At 51.3% G+C, this 23,118-nt stretch overlaps 1 protein-coding gene across 13 annotated transcripts in view; it reads left to right on the plus strand.

Annotated features, from left to right (window-relative positions):
- Window positions 1-18,619, plus strand: part of uimc1 (ubiquitin interaction motif containing 1) — a 180,147-nt gene extending 161,528 nt beyond the window's left edge. The window contains exons 8-9 of one of the 13 annotated variants that reach the window (XR_013574194.1): window positions 10,205-10,345; window positions 18,210-18,615. Coding sequence is in view for 11 of the 13 variants with exons in the window: in XM_078534827.1 (XP_078390953.1) it covers window positions 10,205-10,284; window positions 18,318-18,429 (192 nt within the window). In the remaining 2 variants the exon portion in view is untranslated. Of the gene's footprint in view, window positions 1-10,204; window positions 10,346-18,209 lie in introns of all 13 variants that reach the window. The other 12 variants (XR_013574195.1, XM_078534822.1, XM_078534830.1 and 9 more) reach the window with 12 other exon arrangements.
- The last annotated feature ends 4,499 nt before the right edge of the window (window positions 18,620-23,118 follow it).

The following is a 23,118-nucleotide window of genomic DNA, read 5'->3' on the forward strand; positions in this document are numbered from 1 at the left end:
GGGACAGTGCTCTGCTAGTAACACTGGATGGGGGCAGTGCTCTGCTAGTAACACTGGATAGGGACTGTGCTCTGCTAGCGATATTGGATGGGGACAGGGTTCCGCTAGTAACGCTGGGAGGTGGACAATGTTCCGCTGGTGACACTGCATGGGGATCATGTTCCTCTAGTGATGCTGGCTGGGGACAGTGCTCCTCAAGGGACACTGCTCCTCTAGTGACACTGGATGTGAACAGTACTCCTCTAGTGACATTGGATCTGGACAGTGCTCCACTAGTGACATGGGGAAGGGGCAGTGCTCTGCTAGTAACGCTGGGTAGGGATGGTGCTCCACTAGTGACACTGTAAGGGAGCAGTGCTGTCCAAGTGACACTGGATAGAGGCAGTGCTCCACTCGTGACACTGGATGGCAACAGTGCTCTGCTAGTGATGCTGGATGGGGACAGTGCTCCGCTGGTGTAGTTAGATGGGGGCAGTGCTCCTCTAGTGATGCTGGATGGGGACAGTGCTCCGGTAGTGGCGCTGGATAGGGGCAGTGCTCCGCTACTGATGCTGGAATTGGGCAGTGCTCCCCCAGTGTTGCTGGATAAGAACAGTGCTCCAGTAGTGATTCTAGATGGGGACAATGCAGCCCTAGTGACACTAGATGGTGGCAGTGCTCCATTAGTTACACTGTAATGGGACAGCGCTCTGCTAGTGACACTGGATGGGGGCAGTGCTCCACCAGTGACACTGGATAGGGACAGTGCTCCGCAAGTGACACTGGATGTGGACAGAGCTCCACTGGTGACATTGGATGGGTGTAGTGCTCCACTAGTGGCACTGTATATGGACAGTGCTCCCCTAGTGAGACTGGATGGGGACAGTACTCCATTAATGACACTGGGATGGGGACACTGGTCCACTAGTGATGCTGGATGGGGACAGTGCTCTGGTTGTGACACTGGATGGGTCAGTGCTCCACTAGTAACACTGGATGGGGACAGTGCTCCGGTTGTGACGCTGGGGGGGTCAGTGCTCCACTTGTGACATTGGATGGGGACAGTGCTCCACTTGTGACACTGGATGGGGACAGTGCTCCGGTTGTGACGCTGGGGGGGTCAGTGCTCCGCCAGTAACGCTGGGTGGGGACGGTGCTCCACTAGTGGCACTGGAAAGGGGCAGTGCTCCGCTGGTGACACAGGATGGGGACTGTGCTCCACTAACATACATAGAAATATGCATAGAAACTCGGAGCAGAAGTAGGCCATTCGGCCCTTCGAGCCTTTCCACCATTCATTATGATCATGGCTGATCATCCAACTCAATAGCCTGCTCCCGATTTCTCCCCATACCCTTTGATCCCTTTCACCCCAAAAGCTATATCTAACTCCTTCTTGAAAACATAAAATCACAGAATCACAGAAACACACAGTGCAGAAGAGGCCCTATCCAGTGCTCTCTCAGAACTGATCCTCTGACTATCCAGTGCTCTATCTGCGCTGACCCTCTGACTGTCCACCGCACTCTCAGTACTAATCCTCTGAATATCCAGCGCTGTATCACAGAATCACAGTGCGGAAGAGGCCCTTCGGCCCATCGAGTCTGTATCGACACGTGAGAAACACCTGACCTACCTACCTAATCCCATTTACCAGCACTTGGCCCATAGCCTTGAATGTTATGACGTATCAAGTGCTCATCCAGGTACTTTTTAAAAGATGTGAGGCAACCCGCCTCCACCACCCTCCCAGGCAGTGCATTTCAGACCGTCACCACCCTCTGGATAAAAAAGTTTTTCATCACATCCCCCCTAAACCTCCTGCCCCTCACCTGGAACTTGTGTCCCCTCGTGACTGATCCTTCAACTAAGGGGAATAGCTGCTCCCTGTCCACCCTGTCCATGCCCCTCATAATCTTGTACACCTCGATCAGGTCGCCCCTCAGTCTTCTCTGCTCCAGCGAAAACAACCCAAGTCCATCCAACCTCTCTTCATAACTTAAATGTTTCTTCCCAGACAACATCCTGGTGAATCTCCTCTGCACCCCCTCCAGTGCAATCACATCCTTCCTATAATGAGGCGACCAGAACTGCACACAGTACTCCAGCTGTGGCCTCACTAAGGTTCTATAAAACTCCAACATGACCTCCCTACTTTTGTAATCTATGCCTCGATTGATAAAGGCAAGTGCCCCATATGCCTTTTTCACCACCACACTAACATGCCCCTCCGCCTTCAGAGATCTATGGACACACACACCAAGGTCCCTTTGTTCCTCAGAACTTCCTAGTGTCGTGCCGTTCATTGAATAATTCCTTGTCAAATTATTGCTTCCAAAGTGTATCACTTCACACTTTTCAGGGTGAAATTTCATCTGCCACTTCTCTGCCCATTTGATCATCCCGCCTATATCTTCCTGTAGCCCAAGACACTCAACCTCACTGTTAACCACCCAGCCAATCCTTGTGTCATCCACAAATTTATTAATCCTGCTAATCTGATAGTCATCTATGTCATTTATATAAATGACAAATAATAGGGGACACAGATCCCTGTGGTACCCCACTGGACACTGGCTTCCAGTCACTAAAGCATCCTTCTGTCATCACCCTCTGTCTCCTACAACTAAGCCAACTTTGAATCCATCTTATGAAATTACCCTGTATCCCATGTGCATTTGCCTTCTTTATAAGTCTCCCATGTGGGACCTTGTCAAAGGCTTTGCCGAAATCCATATAAACGACATCATCTGCACTACCCTCATCTACACACCTGGTCATCTCCTCAAAAAATTCAATCAAATTTGTTAGGCATGACCTCCCTCTGGCAAAGCCATGCTGACTATCCCTGATCAAACCTTGCCTCTCCAAGTGGAGATAGATACTCTCCTTCAGAATTTCCTCCAATAGTTTCCCTACCACTGACGTGAGACTCACTGACCTGTAGCTCCCTGGTTTATCTCTACAACCCTTCTTAAATACTGGAACCACATTAGCTGTTCTCCAGTCCTCTGGCACCTCCCCGGGGCGAGAGAGGAATTAAAAATTAGGGTCAGAGCCCCTGCGATCTCCTTCCTTGCCTCCCTCAGCAGTCTGGGACACAAATCACCCGGGCCTGGAGATTTGTCCACTTTTAAGCCTGCCAACACCTCTAATACCTTGTCACTCCCTATATCAATTTGCTTAAGAACCTCGCAGTCTGTCTCCCCGAGTTCGATACCTTCATCCTCATCCTCTTGGGTGAAGCCGGATGTGAAGTATTCATACAACACTCTAGCGATGTCCCCTAGCTCCGCCAAATGTTTTGGCCTCAACTACTTTCTGTGGTAGCGAATTCCACAGGCTCACCACTCTCTGGGTGAAGAAATTTCTCCTCATCTCAGTCCTAAATGGTCTACCCCGTATCCTCAGACTGTGACCCCTGGTTCTGGACTCCCCCACCATCGGGAACATCCTTCCTGCATCTACCCTGTCTAGTCCTGTTAGAATTTTATAGGTTTCTATGAGATCCCCCCTCATCCTTCTGAACTCCAGCGAATATAATCCTAATCGACTCAATCTCTCCTCATATGTCAGTCCCGCCATCCCAGGAATCAGTCTGGTAAACCTTCGCTGCATTCCCTCTATAGCAAGAACATCCTTCCTCAGATAAGGAGACCAAAACTGCACAGAATATTCCAGATGTGGTCTCACCAGGGCCCTGTACAATTGCAGCAAGACATCCCTGTTCCTGTACTCGAATCCTCTGGCTATGAAGGCCAACATACCATTTGCCTTCTTTACCACCTGCTGCACCTGCATGCTTACCTTCAGCAACTGGTGTACGAGGACACCCAGGTCTCGTTGCACATTCCCCTCTCTCAATTTATAGCCATTCAGATAATAATCTGCCTTCCTGTTTTTGCTACCAAAATGGATAACCTCACATTTATCCACATTATACTGCATCTGCCATGCATTTGCCCACTCACTCAGCTTGTCCAAATCACACTGGAGCATCTCTGCATCCTCCTCACAGCTTACCCTCCCACCCAGCTTTGTGTCATCTGCAAATTTGGAGATATTACATTTAGTTCCCTCATCTAAATCGTTAATAAATATTGTGATAACTGGGATCCCAGCACCGATCCCTGCGGTACCCCACTAGTCACTGCCTGCCATTCGGAAAAAGACCTGTTTATTCCTACTCTTTGTTTGCTGTCTGCCAACCAGTTTTCTATCCGTCTCAATATACTAGTGGCGCTGGATGGGGACAGTGTTCCGTGAGTGACACTGGATGGGGACTGTGCCCCGGTAGTAATGCTGAGTGGGGCAGGGCCCCTGTGGTAACACTGGGAGGGGGGCAGTGTTCTGCTGTGACACTGGCTGGGGGCAGTGCTCTGCAAGTGACAATGGATGGGGGCAGTGCTCCACTAGTGACACTGGATGGGGACAGTGCTCCACTAGTGACACTGGATGGGGACAGTGCTCCACTAGTGACACTGGATGGGGCACAGCTCCACTAGTGATACTGGATGGGGACAGTGCTCCACTAGTGACGCTGGATGCGGCAGTGCTCCGGTAGTGATGCAGGAATGGGACAGTGTTCCTCTAGTGAAATTGGATGGAGACAGTATTCTGATAGTGATGCTGGATGGGGGCAGTGCTCTGCTTATGACACTGGATGGAGACACTGCTCATCTCGTGACACTGGATGGGGACAGTGCTCTGCTTGTGACACTGGATGGGGACAGTGCTCCGTTGGTGATGCTGGATGGGGACAGTGCTCCGCTTGTGACACTGGATGGGGATAGTGCTCCACTGGTGATGCTGGATGGGGACAGTGCCCCACGAATGACACTGGATGGGGACAGTGCTCCGAGAGTGACACTGGATGTGGACAGTGCTCAACTGGTGACACTGGATGGGTGCACTGCTCTGCTAGTGGCACTGGATATGGACAGTGCTCCCCTGGTGACACTGGGTGGGCGCAGTGCTCTGCTAGTGACACTGGATAGAGACAGTGCTTCCATAGTGAGACTGGATGGGGACAGTTCTCCATTATTGACACTGGATGGGGACAGTGATCCGCTAGTGATGCTGGGTGGGGACAGTGCTCTGCCTATTGGTGCTGGATGGGGACACTGCTGCTCTAGTGACACTGGGACGGGGACACTGGTCCGCTAATAATGCTGGATGGGTGCAGTGCTCTGTAGTGACACTGGATAGAGACAGTGCTTCCATAGTGAGACTGGATGGGGACAGTTCTCCATTGTTGACACTGGATGGGGACAGTGTTCCGTGAGTGACACTGGATGGGGACTGTGCCCCGGTAGTAATGCTGAGTGAGGGCAGGGCCCCTGTGGTAACACTGGGAGGGAGGCAGTGTTCTGCTGTAACACTGGCTGGGGGAAGTTCTCTGCAAGTGACAATGGATGGGGGCAGTGCTCCACTAGTGACACTGGATGGGGACAGTGCTCCACTAGTGACGCTGGATGCGGCAGTGCTCCGGTAGTGATGCAGGAATGGGACAGTGTTCCTCTAGTGAAACTGGATGGAGACAGTATTCTGATAGTGATGCTGGATGGGGGCAGTGCTCTGCTTATGACACTGGATGGATACACTGCTCATCTGGTGACACTGGATGGGGACAGTGCTCTGCTTGTGACACTGGATGGGGACAGTGCTCCGTTGGTGATGCTGGATGGGGACAGTGCTCCGCTTGTGACACTGGATGGGGACAGTGCTCTGCTTGTGACACTGGATGGGGATAGTGCTCCACTGGTGACGCTGGATGGGGACAGTGCCCCGCGAATGACACTGGATGGGGACAGTGCTCCGAGAGTGACATTGGATGTGGACAGTGCTCAACTGGTGACACTGGATGGGTGCACTGCTCCGCTAGTGGCACTGGATATGGACAGTGCTCCCCTGGTGACACTGGATGGGCGCAGTGCTCTGCTAGTGACACTGGATAGAGACAGTGCTTCCATAGTGAGACTGGATGGGGACAGTTCTCCATTGTTGACACTGGATGGGGACAGTGCTTCGTTAGTGACGTTGGATGGGGACAGTGCTTCGTTAGTGACGCTGGATGGGGACAGTGCTTCGGTAGTGACACTGGATGGGGACAGTGTTCCGGTAGTGACGCTGGATGGGGACAGTGTTCCGGTAGTGACGCTGGATGGGGACAGTAGTCCGGTGGTGACGCTGGATGGGGACAGTGCTCTGCTTGTTATGCTGGATGGGGACAGTGCTCCAGTAGTGAAGCTGGATGGGGACAGTGCTCTGGTAGTGGCACTGGATGGGGACAGTGCTCTGCTTGTGACGCTGGATGGGGACAGTGTTTCCGGTAGTGGCCTTGGATGGGGACAGTGCTCTGTTAGTGACGCTGGATGGGGACAGTTCTCTTTTAGTGACGCTGGATGGGGACAGTGCTCTGTTAGTGACGCTGGATGGGGGCAGTTCTCCGCTAGTGACACTTGATGCGGACCGTTCTCCGCTAGTGACACTTGATGCGGACGGTGCTCCACTAGTAATACTGGATGGGCGCAGTGCTCTTCTAATGACGCTGGATGGGGACAGTGCTCTGCTCATGATGCTGGATGGGGACAGTACTCCACTAGTACACTGGATGGGGACAGTTCTCCACTAGTGACACTGGATGGGGACAGTACTCTGCTGCTAACGCTGGGTGGGAACAGTCCTCTGCTACTGACACTGGATGGGCACAGTACTCCACGAGTGACACTAGATGGGGACAGTCCTCCGGCAGTGATGCTTCATTGAGACAGTGCTCCGCTAGTGACGCTGCATGGGGACAGTGCTCCGGAAGTGATGCTGGATGGTGACAGTGCACCACTAGCGACACTGGACTGGGACTGTGCTCCGCAAGTGACACTGGATGGGGACCGTGCTCTGCTAGCGACACTGGATGGGGGACAATGCTCCACTAGTGACACTGGATGGGGACAGTGGTCAACAAGTGACATTGGATGGGGACAGTGCTCCGCGAGTGACACTGGATGGGGACAGTGCTCCACTAGTGACACTGAATGGGGACAATGCTCCACTAGTGACACTGGATGGGGACAGTGCTCCACCAGGGACACTGGATGGGGACAGTGCTCCACCAGGGACACTGAAGGGGACAGTGCTCCACCAGGGACACTGAAGGGGCCAGTGCTCCACCAGGGACACTGAAGGGGACAGTGCTCCACCAGGGACACTGAAGGGGACAGTGCTCCACCAGGGACACTGAAGGGGACAGTGCTCCACCAGGGACACTGAAGGGGACAGTGCTCCACCAGGGACACTTAAGGGAACAGTGCTCCACCAGGGACACTGAAGGGGACAGAGCTCCACCAGGGACACTGAAGGGGACAGTGCTCCACCAGGGACACTGAAGGGGACAGAGCTCCACCAGGGACACTGAAGGGGCCAGAGCTCCACTAGGGACACTGAAGGGGACAGTGCTCCACCAGGGACAATTAAGGGGACAGTGCTCCATCAGGGACACTGAAGGGAACAGTGCTCCAAGTGACCCTGGATGTGGACAGTGCTCCCCTGGTGACACTGGACTGGTGCAGTGCACCGCTAGTGACACTGGATAGATACATTGCTCCCCTTGTGAGACTGGATGGTTGCAGTGCTCCACTAGTGACACTGGACTGGGACAGTGCCCCATTAGTGACACTGGATGGAAGCAGTACTCCCCTAGTCAGAGTGGATGGGGACAGTGCTCCAGTAGCGACACTGGGTGTGGACAGTGCTCCATTAGTGACACTGGGTGTGAACAGTGCTCCGCTAGTGACACTGGATTGGGACAGTTCTCCACTAGTGACACTGGATGGGGACAGTTCTCCACTAGTGACACTGGATGGAGACAGTGCTCTACTAGTGACACTGAATGGGGACAGTGCTCCGGTAGTGACGCTGGATGGGGACAGTGCTCCGGTAGTGGCGCTGGATGGGGACAGTGCTCCGGTAGTGGCGCTGGATGGGGACAGTGCTCCGGTAGTGGCGCTGGATGGGGTCAGTGCTCCGGTAGTGACGCTGGATGGGGTCAGTGCTCCGGTAGTGACGCTGGATGGGGTCAGTGCTCCGGTAGTGACGCTAGATGGGGTCAGTGCTCCGGTAGTGACGCTGGATGGGGTCAGTGCTCCGGTAGTGACGCTAGATGGGGACAGTGCTCCGGTAGTGGCGCTGGATGGGGTCAGTGCTCCGGTAGTGACGCTGGATGGGGACAGTGCCCTGGTAGTGACTCTGGATGGGGACAGTGCTCCGGTAGTGACGCTGGATGGGGACAGTACTCCGGTAGTGACGCTGGATGGGGTCAGTGCTCCGGTAGTGACGCTGGATGGGGTCAGTGCTCTGGTAGTGACGCTGGATGGGGTCAGTGCTCCGGTAGTGACGCTAGATGGGGACAGTGCTCCAGTAGTGGCGCTGGATGGGGTCAGTGCTCCGGTAGTGACGCTGGATGGGGACAGTGCCCCGGTAGTGACTCTGGATGGGGACAGTGCTCCGGTAGTGACGCTGGATGGGGACAGTGCTCCGGTAGTGACGCTGGATGGGGACAGTGCTCCGGTAGTGACTCTGGATGGGGACAGTGCTCCGGTAGTGACACTGGATGGGGACAGTGCTCCGGTAGTGACTCTGGATGGGGACAGTGCTCCGGTAGTGACGCTGGATGGGGACAGTGCTCCGGTAGTGATGCTGGATGGGGACAGTGCTCCGGTAGTGACGCTGGATGGGGACAGTGCTCCAGCAGTGCCATGCAGAAAACTTACAAGGGTTCAATATTAGCCGTGCACCACAGAAAAGAATTTTTTTTCTATCGATTTCCAGTGTGCAGCTGGTGTCTAGGCTGTCCCGCTGCCCGGGGTCGTCTAGGCTGTCCCGCTGCCCGGGGTCGTCTAGGCTGTCCCGCTGTCCGGGGACTTCTAGGCTGTCCTGCTGCCTGGCGGGGGCGGGCATCTAAACTGTCCCACTGTCTGGGCGTCGTCAAGTTTCCCGGCGTCTGGGGGTGAGGGGGGCACCTCTGGGATTGGGGGTGTGTCTAGACTACCTGGGTTATCTAGGCTGTCCAAATGTCTGAGGGCGGGGGCGTCTGGACTGTCCTGGTGTCTGGGGGTGGGAGTGTCTAGACTGCCCCCACCTTGTGTCGGGGGAGCGGGGGTGGTATCTAGACAATCCTAGTGTCTGGGGGGGTGGCATCTAGACTGTGGCGAGGGCGCCTGGACTGTCCCAGCGTCTGGAGCGAGTGTCGACACTGTGCTGGTGTCTGGGGGAGGGGGGTGCGAGGGGGTGGTGTCTAGACTTTCCCAGTGTCTAGGGCATTGGTGCCTGGACTGTCCCAGTGTCTGGAGGGGTGTCTAGATTGTTCCTGTGTCTGGAAGGGCATCTAGACTGCCCTGGTGTCTGGAGGGGGCATCTAAACTGTCCGGGGCAGGGCCATCTAGACTGTACCAGTGTCTGGAGTGGGTGTTAGACTGTCCCGGTGACTGGTGGGGTTGCAGTGGGCAGGGCAGTTGGTGAGTGGGTGTCCGGACTGACCCGGTGTCTGGGGGTGTCCAAACTATCCCAGAGTCTGGGGGACGGGTTTGATGTCTAGGCTGTCCCAGTGTCTTAGTGGGGTGTCTAGACTGTCCTGGTTTCTAGGGCAGGGCTGCCTGGACTGCCCCAGTGTCCGGAGAGGGGCGGCGGTGGTGGTGTCTAGACTGTCCCAGTGTCTGGGGGGTGGGGACATGTAGACATTCCCAGTATCCAGGGGTGGGGGGTGTCCGGGGGTGACGAGACTGCCCCGGTTTCCGAGGATGTCTAGACTGTCCTGCCGTCTGGGGTGGTGTCTAGACTGTCTATTCTGTTGAATCTCCTTAGCTTTGTGCATCTCTGTTAGATCACCCTTTCATCTCCTGTACTCAGGTGAAGACAAGCCTACATAACCGGTGTACGTACTTGTAGTTCTGGTATCATTCTGTTGAATTTATGCTGTACCTATTCCCAGGCCTGTATATCCTTCCTGAGGTTCTGTATTCACAATTGAACTCCATCTCCAGATGACTGTAACCAGAGTTTTAACATAAATCTGCTCCCTTTGTATTCCAGCTCCTGGAGATAGCAGCCAACACCCCAGCAGGCTTTTACTTTATTTTTGTTGTTGTTAGCTGTTTGAATCAATGTTAAAGAAGTTTGAATAATTGAACCTTCAGGTACTACCCCTCACTCTTGTCTCCTCTGCTTACAGTGCGAACTCGCAGCAAACCACGCAGAGCTGGCAAACAGAATGGCACAGATGGATCTAACGCCTCTATATTCAACCAGTGAGTGCTGGAGCAGCTCACCAAATCCTCGGAGAGAGTGTGTAGGGCAATGTTAGTGTCAGTAGGTGTGTCTGTTACAATGAGCCTGTGTAGGTGTTAATGTTAGCGTGAGTGTGTGGGCATGTATCCATGCCTTGGTGTGAGCATGTTCCCATTAGAAGTGGATCGACGTTCGCTGTTGTATGTGCGTGCATATGTGTCAGTGTGCCCATGAGTCTGTGTTATGAGTGCGTTGATTTGAATGTTTTGTGCACTGGAGTAAGTGTATATCCATGTAATGTGAATGTGGGGGCGTGTTGTGATTTAGAGGCCTATCAATTCTGTGCTAACTTTCCACAGAGCAACCCAATCAGTCCAATTAATAGTCACTTGTGCATATGTGTGTTAATTAAAGAAAGCTAGCATGGATTTGTTAAGGGCAAATAGTGTTTAACAAACTTTCTGGAGTTTTTTGATGGGGTAACAGAGAGGTTTGATGAGGGCAATGCTTTTGATGTGGTGTGCATGGACTTTCAAAAGGCATTTGATGCAATGCTGCACAACAGACTTGTGATCAAAGTTATAGCTCGTGGAATAAAAGGGAAAGTAGCAACATGGATATGAAATTGGCTGAGTGACAGGAAACAAAGTAGTGGTTAATGGATGTATTTCAGACTGGAGGAAGGTTTTTGATGGAGTTCCCCAGGGGTCAGTTTTAGGCCCAGTGCTCTTTCTGGTACATGTTAATGATCCAGACCTTGGTGTATAGGTTACAGTTTCAAAATTTGTGAATGACTCAAAACTTGATGTATTGTGAACTGTAAGGAGGGTGGTGTAGAACTTCAACAGGACATGGGTTGGTGGAATGGGCGGGCAAGTGCCAGATGAAATTTAATACAGAGAAGTGTGAAGTGATTCATTTTGGTAGGAAGAATGTGGAGAGACATTATAAAGTAAAAAGTACTGTTATGACATGGCAGATGATGTGTGCCAGGTGGACTAAATCCATGAAGGAAACTTGATCGTGCTGTCACTGCGGTTTTTCAATTTGTATTTATTACAAATTATGCGCACTGAATTCAGAAGCAATAAGTCCACCAAGACCTTTAGAGATTTTAAAAATTAAATTAAAATGTTTATTAAGACTTGCAATCATTTCGTACTACAATAACTCCTAAAATTCCTAATTAACCTGACTCCCAGTTACATACTCCCAACAGTCCAAAATATATAACACAAAAACAAAAATACCTGGAAAAACTCAGCAGGTCTGGCAGCATCTGCGGAGAGGAACACAGCTAATGTTTTGAGTCCGTATGACTCTTCAACAGAACTAAGTAAAAATATTTTTACTTAGTTCTGTTGAAGAGTCATACGGACTCGAAACGTTAACTGTGCTCCTCTCCGCAGATGCTGCCAGACCTGCTGAGTTTTTCCAGGTATTTTTGTTTTTGTTTTGGATTTCCAGCATCTGCAGTTTTTTGCTTTTAGTCCAAAATATATTTTAGATTTAAGCAGTACCAGCAAGTTAACACAATACCCACGTGACAATAGAATTCCAAATGTTTTTCCCAGACTTCAGGTTTGCTCTATAGCAGGCTTATGCACAAATGGCTGAAGGTTTCATTAAGGCTATCTCACACACTCCTGTTAGATCCTACATGGCCTTCTTTCCACATAGCCTTTCATTCTCCTTTATATATATTTCCCTCTTTTTAATATGTAAAGTCTATTGTTCCATATGTCTTTGAAACTGTATCTTCCTCATAATATAAAAACTTTCATGTTGCCAACATTGTCAGTAACCTTTGGGAAAAATAAACAGACTCCTTAGCTCTGCTTACCTGGCTAGTTATAAACAGACTAAGCTCCCTTTGAAATTGAAGTCTCTTAATTTATCTAAAAATACAAATTCCCCTCGCACCATACATGTTTACTCATTAGCATGTCAAGCACCAAGCTTCTTTTGATGATGTAAACTTGCAGGCTCCTTGACTCCAAATGTAATTAAATCACACAGACAGACCCAACCATACTTACCCCCGTAAACCTAATTCACAATAAACCAGAAAAATATTGTGAAAATTGTTATACTTTCACAGAATCACACAGTGCAGAAGAGGTCCTTTGGCCCATCGAGTCTGCACCGACACATGGGAAACATCTGACCTACCTACCTAATCCCATTTACCAGCACTTGGCCTTGAATGTTATGACGTGCCAAGTGTTCATCCAGCTACTTTTTAAAGGATGTGACGCAACCCGCCTCCACCACACCACCCTCCCAGGCAGCGTATTCCAGACCGTCACCACCCTCTGGTTAAAAAAGTTTTTCCTCACATCTCCCCTAAACCTCCTGCCCCTCACCTTGAACTTATGCCCCCTTGTGACTGACCCTTCAACTAAGGGGAACAGCTGCTCCCTATCCACCCTGTCCATGCCCCTCATAATCTTGTACACCTCGATCAGGTCACCCCTCAGTCTTCTCTGCTCCTACGAAAACAACCCAAGTCTATGCAACCTCTCTTCATAACTTAAATATTTCATCCCAGGCAACATCCTGGTGAATCTCCTCTGCACCCCATCCAGTACAATCACATCCTTCCTATAATGTGGCGACCAGAACTGCACACAGTACTCCAGCTGTGGCCTCACCAAGGTTCTATACAACTCCAACATGACCTCCCTACTTTTGTAATCTGTGCCTCGATTGATAAAGGCAAGTGTCCCATATGCCTTTTTCACCACCCCACTAACATGCTCCTCCGCCTTCAGAGGTCTATGGACACACACGCCAAGGTCCCTTTGTTCCTCAGAACTTCCTAGTGTCATGCCATTCATTGAATACTTCCTTGTCAAATTACTCCTTCCAAAGTGTATCAGCTCACACTTTTCAGGGTTAAATTCCATCTGCCACTTATCTGTCCATTTGACCATCCTGTCTATATCTTCCTGTAGCCCAAGACACTCAACCTCACTGTTAACCACCTGGCCAATCATTGTGTCATCCGAAAACTTAATAATCCGACCCCTCACCTAGTCATCTATGTCATTTATATAAATGACAATAACAGGGGATGCAGCACAGATCCCTGTGGTACGCCACTGGACACTGGCTTCTAGTCACTAAAGCATCCTTCTGTCATCACCCTCTGTCTCCTACAACTAAGCCAATTTTGAATCCACCTTATCAAATTAACTTGTATCCCATGTGCATTTGCCTTCTTTATAAGTCTCCCATGTGGGACCTTGTCAAAGGCTTTGCTGAAATCCATATAAACAACATCAACTGCACTACCCTCATCTACACACCTGGTCACCTCCTCAAAAAATTCAATCAAATTTGCCCCAGTCCAAAACATTTTTTTGCAACTTGTCTATATCTTTGTCCATAACAAACTTAAATTGTACCATGTTGTGGCTGCTATCACTAAAGTGCTCCCCCACCACCACCTCAGCCACCTGTCCGGCTTCATTCCCCAGAATTAGGTCCAGCACTGTGTCGTCCCTTGTTGGACCCTCTACATATTGACCTAAAAAGTTCTCCTGTATACATTTCAAGAAATCCACTCCACCCAAGCCCTTAACACTATGTCTATCCCAATTAATGTTGGGAAAGTTAAAATCACCTAATATACCCTATTGTTAATGTTTTTACACACCTCCACAAATTGTGCACATATTTGCTCCACAATTTCCCGCTGACTATCTGGGGGTCTATAATAAACACCCCTTTTTTATTCCTAAACTCTACCCACAAAGCTTCATTCGATGCCCCCTCCAAGATATCATCTCTCCTTACTGCAGTAACTGACTCCTTAGCTAATAATGCAATGCCTCCTCCTCTTTTACCCCCTCCCCTGTCTCACCTGAAGATTCTATATCCCGGAATGTTGAGCTGCCAATCCTGCTCCTCCCTCAACCATGTCTCAGTGATGGCTACTATATCACAATTCCACGTGTCAATCCTCACCCTTAACTCATCCGTTTTACCTGTAATACTCCTGGCATTAAAGTAGAGGCCATCCAGCCTTGCCTTACTCCCTTGAAACTTAATGCAGCTGTACTCCCTCTGACTTGATTGTTTTACTGTATTATGATGTGTCCCTATTCTGCTAACATTCTGTGTCCCCTCCCCCTAGCGAATTAATTTAAACTCCTCCCAACAGCACTAGCAAACCCACCCACAAGGATGTTAGTCCCACTCTGGTTCAGATGTAGACTGTCCCACTTGTACAGGTCCCATCTTCCCCAGAAACGGTCCCAGTGATCCAGGAATCTAAAATCCTCCCTCCTGCACCAACTCTTAAACCACGTATTCACCTGCGCTATTTTCCTATTTCTGAGCTCACTAGCACATGGCACTGGGAGTAATCCAGAGATTACAACCCAAAAGGTCTTGCTTTTTAGTCGACTGCCTAACTCCCTGAATTCCTGATGCAAGACCTCATCCCTCTTTCTATCTATGTCATTGGTACCAACATGTACCATGACCTCTGCCATATCACCCTCCCTCTTCAAGATGCCCTGCAGCCGTTCAGTGACATCCTGGACCCTGGCACCAGGGAGGCAACACACCATCCTGGAGTCATGTTGATGGCCACAATAGGGCCTATCTGTTCCCCTGACTATAGAATCCCCTATTACTATTGCTCCTCCTCTCTTCCTCCCCTCCTGTACAGACAGGCTGCTTGTTATGCCAGAAGCTTGGCTCTGTCTGCACTCCCTGGAGGAACCAGTGCCCTCATCAGCCTCCAAAATGGAATACCAATTTGCGAGCAGGACCCCAGGGGACTCCTGACCTACCTGCTTGTTTCTCTTGGACTGACTGGTGGACACCTTCCTTCCTCAAGTCCCTTCATCTGCGGTGTGACCACCTCTCTAAACGTGCTATCCACGATGCTCTCAGACTCGCGGATGCTTCACAGTGTCCCCAGCTGCCGTTCCAGCTCTTAAACCCGAGCTTCCAGGAGCTGCAGCTGGACACACTTCCTGCACACATGCTGGTCCCGGGCACTGGAAACGTTCCTGGCTTCCCAAGAGGAGCACACCACGGCTTTGAGCTCTCCTGCCATGACTTATCCCTTTAAATTAAACCTTTTAAATCAATTACTCTAGAGCCCTTCTTTCCTGATCTTTGTTACTATAGAATATACAAACTATAAACCACAAAAAGACCTTAAACTATAAGCGATTAAAGTAGTAAATACTTACCCAACCTGACCCACTACTTACCAGTCATTCCTTTCCCTTGTAGCCTCTACTGCTGCGGCAGGGCAAGACCACTCTCTGACCACCCTCATCACAGTACAATTCTGAAGAGGGTCCAGGAGCAGAGGGACCTGGTGTATATGTGCATAAATCATTGAAGGGGGCAGGACAGCTTGGAGAGTGGTTAATAAAATGTAGGGGATTGAGCTTTATACCCAGGGACATGAGTTCAAAAGTAAGGATGTTAAAATAAATGTGTTTAAAACATTGGTTTGCCTCAACTCGACAAGTTCTGGTCACTGTATTTCAGGAAGGATGTGGAGGCATTAGAGAGGGGGTACAGAAAAGATTCACGAGAATGGTTACAGGAATGAGGAACTTCAGATACGTAGGTAGATTGGAAAAGTTGGGGCTGTTCTCCCTGAAGAAGAGAAAGTTAAGAGGAGATCTGCCAGAGGTATTCGAAATCATGAAGGGTAAGGACAGAGTTGATGGGGAAAAACTGCTCCCAATGGTGGAAGGATCGAGAGCCAGAGGGCACAGATTTAAAGTATTAGCAAAAGAAGCAATGGAGACGTGAGGAGAAACCTTTTCACACAGCGAGTGGTAAGAAGCTAGAATGCACAGCCTGAGAGAGTGGTGGAGGCAGATTCAACTGTGGCTTTCAAAAGGAATCGGGGATCATTACTGGAACGGAAAAAATTGGAGGGGTACAGGAAAAGGCAGGAGAGTGACACTAGGTGAACTACTCTTGCAGAGGGCCAGCACAGACTTGGCAGGCTGAATGGCCTCTTTCTGTGCTGAAATGTTCTAGATTCTATTCTATATTCTTTCATCCCATTGAAATTAGCACTCTTCCAATTTACAAGTTCCACTTTAGTAATGGAGCAAGAAACAATCTAATCTAAACCTTATGATGCAATGATCACTCTTACCAAATGTACCCCAATAGACAGTTGACTTGCCTCATTTCCCAGCACTGGCTCCTTTCTCGTTGGGCCAAGAACATGCTGATCGAGGAAGTTCTCTGAACACATTTCAGAAAATCCTGCCCCACCTTACCCATTACTTTAACATTTTTCCAATCGATATTTGGGTAATTAAAGATCCCCAATATTGCCACTCTGTAGTTCTTGCACATCTCTGATTTCCCTTCAAATTTGCTGCTCTATCTCTCAATATTTGGAGGTCTATGGAATACTCCCAGTGGTGTGATCATCCTTTTTTGCTTCTCACCTTTATCCAAATGGCTCCTGCCTTTGCCCATCAAGGACATCCTCTATTTAGAACAGGACAATGTCTTCCCTAATCACTACCTCTCTATTTTCTCTTTCCCTATTTTTTCTGAATACTTCGTATCCTTGAATAATAAGCACCCAATCCTCACCATTTGAAGCCACTTTTCTGTTATTGCTGCTACATCATATTCTCACAGGGCGGTTTGTGCTTCTAGCTCACTAACCGATTCACCACACTCTGTGGTGTTCATTCTGAACCCGCCTTTGTATTCCTCATTGTCCTTCCTCATCTGCTCCCATCTGTTTGGAACTGCTCCCTTTTCTAGTTCTGTCCAACATTCTCACTTTATGCACCTTGTTCCTCTTTTCCACTTCTATATGTTGGTGCCCACCCCTCTGCCAATTTAGTTTAAACCCTCTCCAACCAAACGAGTGAATCGAGGCCATTGGTCCCAGTCCTGTTGAGTTGCAGCCCATTACTTTAGAATAAGTTCCTCCTGCCCTAGAACTGGTCCCAAATCCCCAGGAGCCTGAAGCCCTCTTTCCTGCACCTGCTTCAAGCCACACGTTGATGCTCCATACCTTCCTTTTTCTATTCTCACTAGCACGTGGCACTGTGAAGAATCCAGAGATTACTGCCTTCAAGGTTCTACTTTTTAACTTCCAGTGAGCTCCTGAGAATCTAACAGCAGCACCTCAATGCCTGCCTCCCCTATGTTGTTGGCATCAATATGTACCAAAGCTTCTGGCTCACTCCCTTCCCCCTACAGAATGTTCTGCACCTTCTCCGTGATGTCTACCCTGGCACCAGGGAGGCAGCACACCATATAGGACCTACGGTCATGGTTACAGGAAATGACTGTCTGTTCCCCTGACCATGGGATCTCCTCAACACTTACATTTCTACACTTTGTTCCTTCCTGTACAGTCCCTTTTCCATAGGTGCCATGGTCTGGACTGCACTCCTACAGGGTCTCATCACTCGCAGCAGTCTCCAATGCTGAGTGCCAGTTTGAGAGTGGCACATGCCCTGAAGACTCCTGTACTACCTGGCTGGGTCTGTGTGTAGGACACGGCCTGGCTGGGTCGTTCCTGCTCTTCCTGATGGCCACCAACCTACTATCCTGACCTCTGCCTGTGGGGTGACCACCTCCTGGAACGTCTGTTCCAGGAAATTTTCCTCTACAGTGACTCCAGCTGCCCCTCAAGATGGGAAATCTTGAGCACTAGTGGATGCAGCTGGAGACACGCCAGGGTGGGGGGAGGTGCCACCAGAGCAGGGGAGGCACCGCGGGGTGGGGAGGAGCACCATGTTGGGGTGGCGCTGGGGCGGGGGGATCAGCACTGGGGCGGGATGGCACCTTGTTGGCACTGGGGCGGGGCGGGATGGGGAGGAGGCACCATGTTGGGTTCGGGGTGCCGCTACATCTTGTTCTAGATGTCAATGACCAATTACTAAGCATTAATGATGTTTATATTTGCTACATTCATTTTCTCACAGGTAATGGGAGATGAGCAAACACATGGAGTTTCCCAGAATCCTGTGCACTAGTCTCTAATCCAAGGGGTTTGACATGCCTGATGGACTCTGTCTCCTTCATCACCACAGCTCAGAGATGCGCATTATTCAATCTCCACACACTGTGGGTCCCTGGATCACCACAACCCAGAGACCCCCAAAAGTGCAATCTTCACAGTCCCAGGCAAAGTTCCACATGTAAATAGTCTTTCATTAAAATTTCTTACAGTGTATCTTCATGCCCATTCTTTTTTTTACAGGCAAATGGGAGACTTGACATCAGTTCATCATTTGAGTCCAGAATATTGTATGGCTGGGTCTGTATGTAGGACGCGGTCTGGCTGGGTGTATGTGTGTAGGACGCGGCCTGGCTGGGCGTGTGTGTGTAGGACGCGGCCTGGCTGGGCGTGTGTATGTGTAGGACGCGGCCTGGCTGGGCGTGTGTGTAGTGCGCGGCCTGGCTGGGTGTGTGTGTAAGGCGCAGCCTGGCTGGGCGTGTGTGTAGGGCGCGGCCTGGCTGGCCGTGTGTGTGTAGGACGCAGCCTGGCTGGGCGTGTGTGTGTGTAGGATGCGGCCTGGCTGGGCATGTGTGTAGGGCGCGGCCTGGCTGGGCGTGTGTGTAGGGCGCGGCCTGGCTGGGCATGTGTGTGTGTAGGACGCGGCCTGGCTGGGTGTGTGTGTAGGGCGCGGCCTGGCTGGGCATGTGTGTGTGTAGGACGCGGCCTGGCTGGGCATGTGTGTGTGTAGGATGCGGCCTGGCTGGGCGTGTGTGTAGGACGCGGCCTGGCTGGGCGTGTGTGTAGGACGCGGCCTGGCTGGGCGTGTGTGTAAGGCGCAGCCTGGCTGGGCGTGTATGTGTGTAGGATGCGGCCTGGCTGGGCGTGTATGTGTGTAGGACGTGGCCTGGCTGGGCATGTGTGTGTGTAGGATGCGGCCTGGCTGAGCGTGTGTGTAAGGCGCGGCCTGGCTGGGCTTGTGTGTAGGACACGACCTGGTTGGGCATGTGTGTAGGACGCGGCCTGGCTGGGCATGTGTGTGTGTAGCACGCGGCCTGGCTGGGTGTGTGTGTAGGACGCGGCCTGGCTGGGCGTGTGTGTGTGTAGGACGCGGCCTGGCTGGGCGTGTATGTGTGTAGGATGCGGCCTGGCTGGGCGTGTATGTGTGTAGGACGTGGCCTGGCTGGGCATGTGTGTGTGTAGGATGCGGCCTGGCTGAGCGTGTGTGTAAGGCGCGGCCTGGCTGGGCGTGTGTGTAGGACACGGCCTGGCTGGGCGTGTGTGTAGGACACGGCCTGGTTGGGCATGTGTGTAGGACGCGGCCTGGCTGGGCATGTGTGTGTGTAGCACGCGGCCTGGCTGGGTGTGTGTGTGTGTGTAGGACGCGGCCTGGCTGGGCGTGTGTGTAGGACGCAGCCTGGCTGGGCGTGTGTGTGTGTAGGACGCAGCCTGGCTGGGCGAGTGTGTGTGTAGGACGCGGCCTGGCTGGGCGTGTGTGTGTGTAGGACGCGGCCTGGCTGGGCATGTGTGTGTGTAGGACGCGTCCTGGCTGGTCGTGTGTGTGTGTAGGACGCGGCCTGGCTGGGCGTGTGTGTGTGTAAGACGCGGCCTGGCTGGGCGTGTGTGTAGGGCGCGGCCTGGCTGGGCGTGTGTGTAGGACGCGACCTGGCTGGGCTTGTGTGTGTGTAGGACGCGGCCTGGCTGGGCATGTGTGTTGGACGCGGCCTGGCTGGGCATGTGTGTTGGACGCGGCCTGGCTGGGCGTGTGTGTGTGTAGGACGCGGCCTGGCTGGGCATGTGTGTAGGACGCGGCCTGGCTGGGCGTGTGTGTAGGACGCGGCCTGGCTGGGCGTGTGTGTGTGTAGGACGCGGCCTGGCTGGGCGTGTGTGTGTAGGACGCGGCCTGGCTGGGCATGTGTGTGTGTAGGACGCGGCCTGGCTGGGCGTGTGTGTGTGTGTAGGACGCGGCCTGGCTGGGCGTGTGTGTGTGTGTAGGACGCGGCCTGGCTGGGCGTGTGTGTGTGTGTAGGACGCGGCCTGGCTGGGCATGTGTGTGTGTAGGACGCGGCCTGGCTGGGCGTGTGTGTGTGTAGGGCGCGGCCTGGCTGGGCGTGTGTGTGTGTAGGGCGCGGCCTGGCTGGGCATGTGTGTAAGACGTGGCCTGGCTAGGCGTGTGTGTGTGTAGGACGCGGCCTGGCTGGGCATGTGCATGTGTAGGACGCGGCCTGGCTGTGCGTGTGAGTGTGTGTAGGATGCGGCCTGGCTGGGCGTGTGTGTGTGTGTAGGACGCGGCCTGGCTGGGCGTGTGTGTGTGTAGGGCACGGCCTGGCTGGGCATGTGTGTAGGACGTGGCCTGGCCGGGCGTGTGTGTGTGTAGGACGCGGCCTGGCTGGGCATGTGTGTAGGACGCGGCCTGGCTGGGCGTGTGTGTGTGTAGGACGCAGCCTGGTTGGGCATGTGTGTGTGTGTGTGTAGGACGCGGCCTGGCTGAGCGTGTGTGTGTGTAGGACGCGGCCTGGCTGGGCGTGTGTGTAGGACGCGGCCTGGCTGGGCGTGTGTGTAGGACGCGGCCTGGCTGGGCGTGTGTGTGTGTAGGGCGCGGCCTGGCTGGGCATGTGCGTAGGACGTGGCCTGGCTGGGCGTGAGTGTATAGAGGGCGCGGCCTGGCTGGGCGTGTGTGTGTGTAGGACGCGGCCTGGCTGGGCATGTGTGTGTGTAGGACGCGGCCTGGCTGGGCGTGTGTGTGTGTAGGACGCGGCCTGGCTGGGCGTGTGTGTGTGTAGGACACGGCCTGGCTGGGCGTGTGTGTGTGTAGGGCGCGGCCTGGCTGGGCATGTGTGTAGGACATGGCCTAGCTGGGCGTGTGTGTGTGTAGGACGCGGCCTGGCTGGGCATGTGTATGTGTAGGACGCGGCCTGGCTGGGCGTGTGTGTGTGTTGGACGCGGCCTGGCTGGGCGTGTGTGTGTGTAGGGCGCGGCCTGGCTGGGCATGTGTGTAGGACGCAGCCTGGCTGGGCGTGTGTGTGTGTAGGGCGCGGCCTGGCTGGGCGTGTGTGTGTGTAGGGCGCGGCCTGGCTGGGCATGTGTGTGTAGGATGCTCTCCGATTGATCGGGTCTGTGTGTTGTTACAATCCCCGTGGTGGAACAGTAAACCAAAATAACTAAATTTATGGAACGACCCCAAGTGAAAAAATTATAACAGGATTCCACTTTTGGTGGCTTTTACTTGAACACGATGCAGAACCAATCCAAATTAGACATAAATTAACAGGCAAATGATACTTAAAAATGTTGTAAGGAACATATCTTTGTTATTTCTCTTGAAGTGTTGTAAAGAACATATCTTTTTATTTTCTGCTGGACTGTGGATTGGGATTGCAATGGCTGCAATTTGAGAGACTGTCCATGGGACAGGATGAGAGATACATACAATGTTGCAGTACTGGAACAGAGTATGGCATAAAAGACAGGATGGTGCCAGAAAGGAGTCCTGGACCAAGGGAGCTGCCTGACAACAGCATTTTAATTGGCTCCTGACCAGGTGACCAGGTCTTGTGTGAAAGCAGTGCAGCTGAATAGCTCCTAGCCTGAATGGAACAAGACCTAAAAGCTCTTGCTCCTGTGTGTGGAAGATTCCAGTAATTCCACAATGATAGCTAGCTGGCTTTTTTTCTCCTCATATCTCTATAACCTGCTCTCTCTCTCTCTCTGAAAACCTCTGTCAAGAGGCAAAGGGGAAAACCACTGTTAGAGACATTAAAAAGCAAGTTCTCAACCAGTGAACTAAATACTGAAAGTGCTGAAAGACCACCTCATGTCATCAACAAGAACTGAAAGGAATTTGGAAGACATCGATCAAAATCAAGCTATCTAATCCTGTGCTCCCAAATTGGTGCTATTGAACTGTTTTATCCCACCGTTAAGACACACAAAAACAAGGATTTTTACGTGTTTCATATGTGTTTGTATAGGGATTTAAGAAGGGGTAGAGTTTAGGTTATTTCTTTTGCCACTGGTTAACGAGAGTTTGTTCAATAAACAGTTATTTACTTATTAAGTTTACAAACCTGATGCACGTATTCTGTTAACCTAATTAAACAGTTAGGTAGAATTGGGGCAATCTGTGGTTTGGTCAAACTTTTCACATTTGTTGTGGCTCGGGGAACAGTGGGGCTTGATATTATAGCACACTATCCCCAATGAGTCATGACAAAGTTTGGGGGCTCGTCTGGGATATTTTGGAGAAAAGACAATGACAATTTGGGTGTAGATTCAGTGAGTAATAAAAGCTAAAAGGAAACACCAGGTTTGTACTGCCAAAAATAAAATGGCACTGGAAACTGCTAAAGCTTTCCTGTAAGTGGAAGAGATGTCCCTGATGATTTTGCAAGGGATCCTAAAAGCCAGGTTAATCGAATTGGCAAGTAAATTAAGAGTAAGATTGCCTGCCAAGACTAGGAAGGCAGAGATAATCGAAGAGATGACACAGCATTTAAAGCTGGAACGAATACCTGAGAGACTGAGTTCTCCAAGGGTGGTTCATTGGAATGGGCTCAAATTCAGTTGCAAATAAAAAAAATTGGAACTACAGGCAGCAAAAAAAAAGAAACGACAGAGAAACAAAAAGGGAAAGAGAAAGACAATTCCAAAGGGAACAGGCAGAAAGGGCATTCCAAAGGGACAGGTATAAAAGAAAAGAGAAAGGACATTTCAAACGGAGTTAGAAAAGGAGGAAAGAGAGAGAGAATTCCAGCTTAAAATGCCAACAGTTAAAGAAGAGACACCAGGAGGTGAGGCAGGACAGATCAGAATCCAGTGGGGAGATGTTTGATTTGAACAAGCTCTTCCTAAATTTGAGGAAAGGGATATTGAAGCATTCTTTATTTCATTTGAGA

The sequence above is a fragment of the Cetorhinus maximus genome, unplaced genomic scaffold (assembly GCF_964194155.1).
Source record: "Cetorhinus maximus unplaced genomic scaffold, sCetMax3.hap1.1 HAP1_SCAFFOLD_115, whole genome shotgun sequence".
Lineage (NCBI taxonomy): Eukaryota > Metazoa > Chordata > Chondrichthyes > Lamniformes > Cetorhinidae > Cetorhinus > Cetorhinus maximus.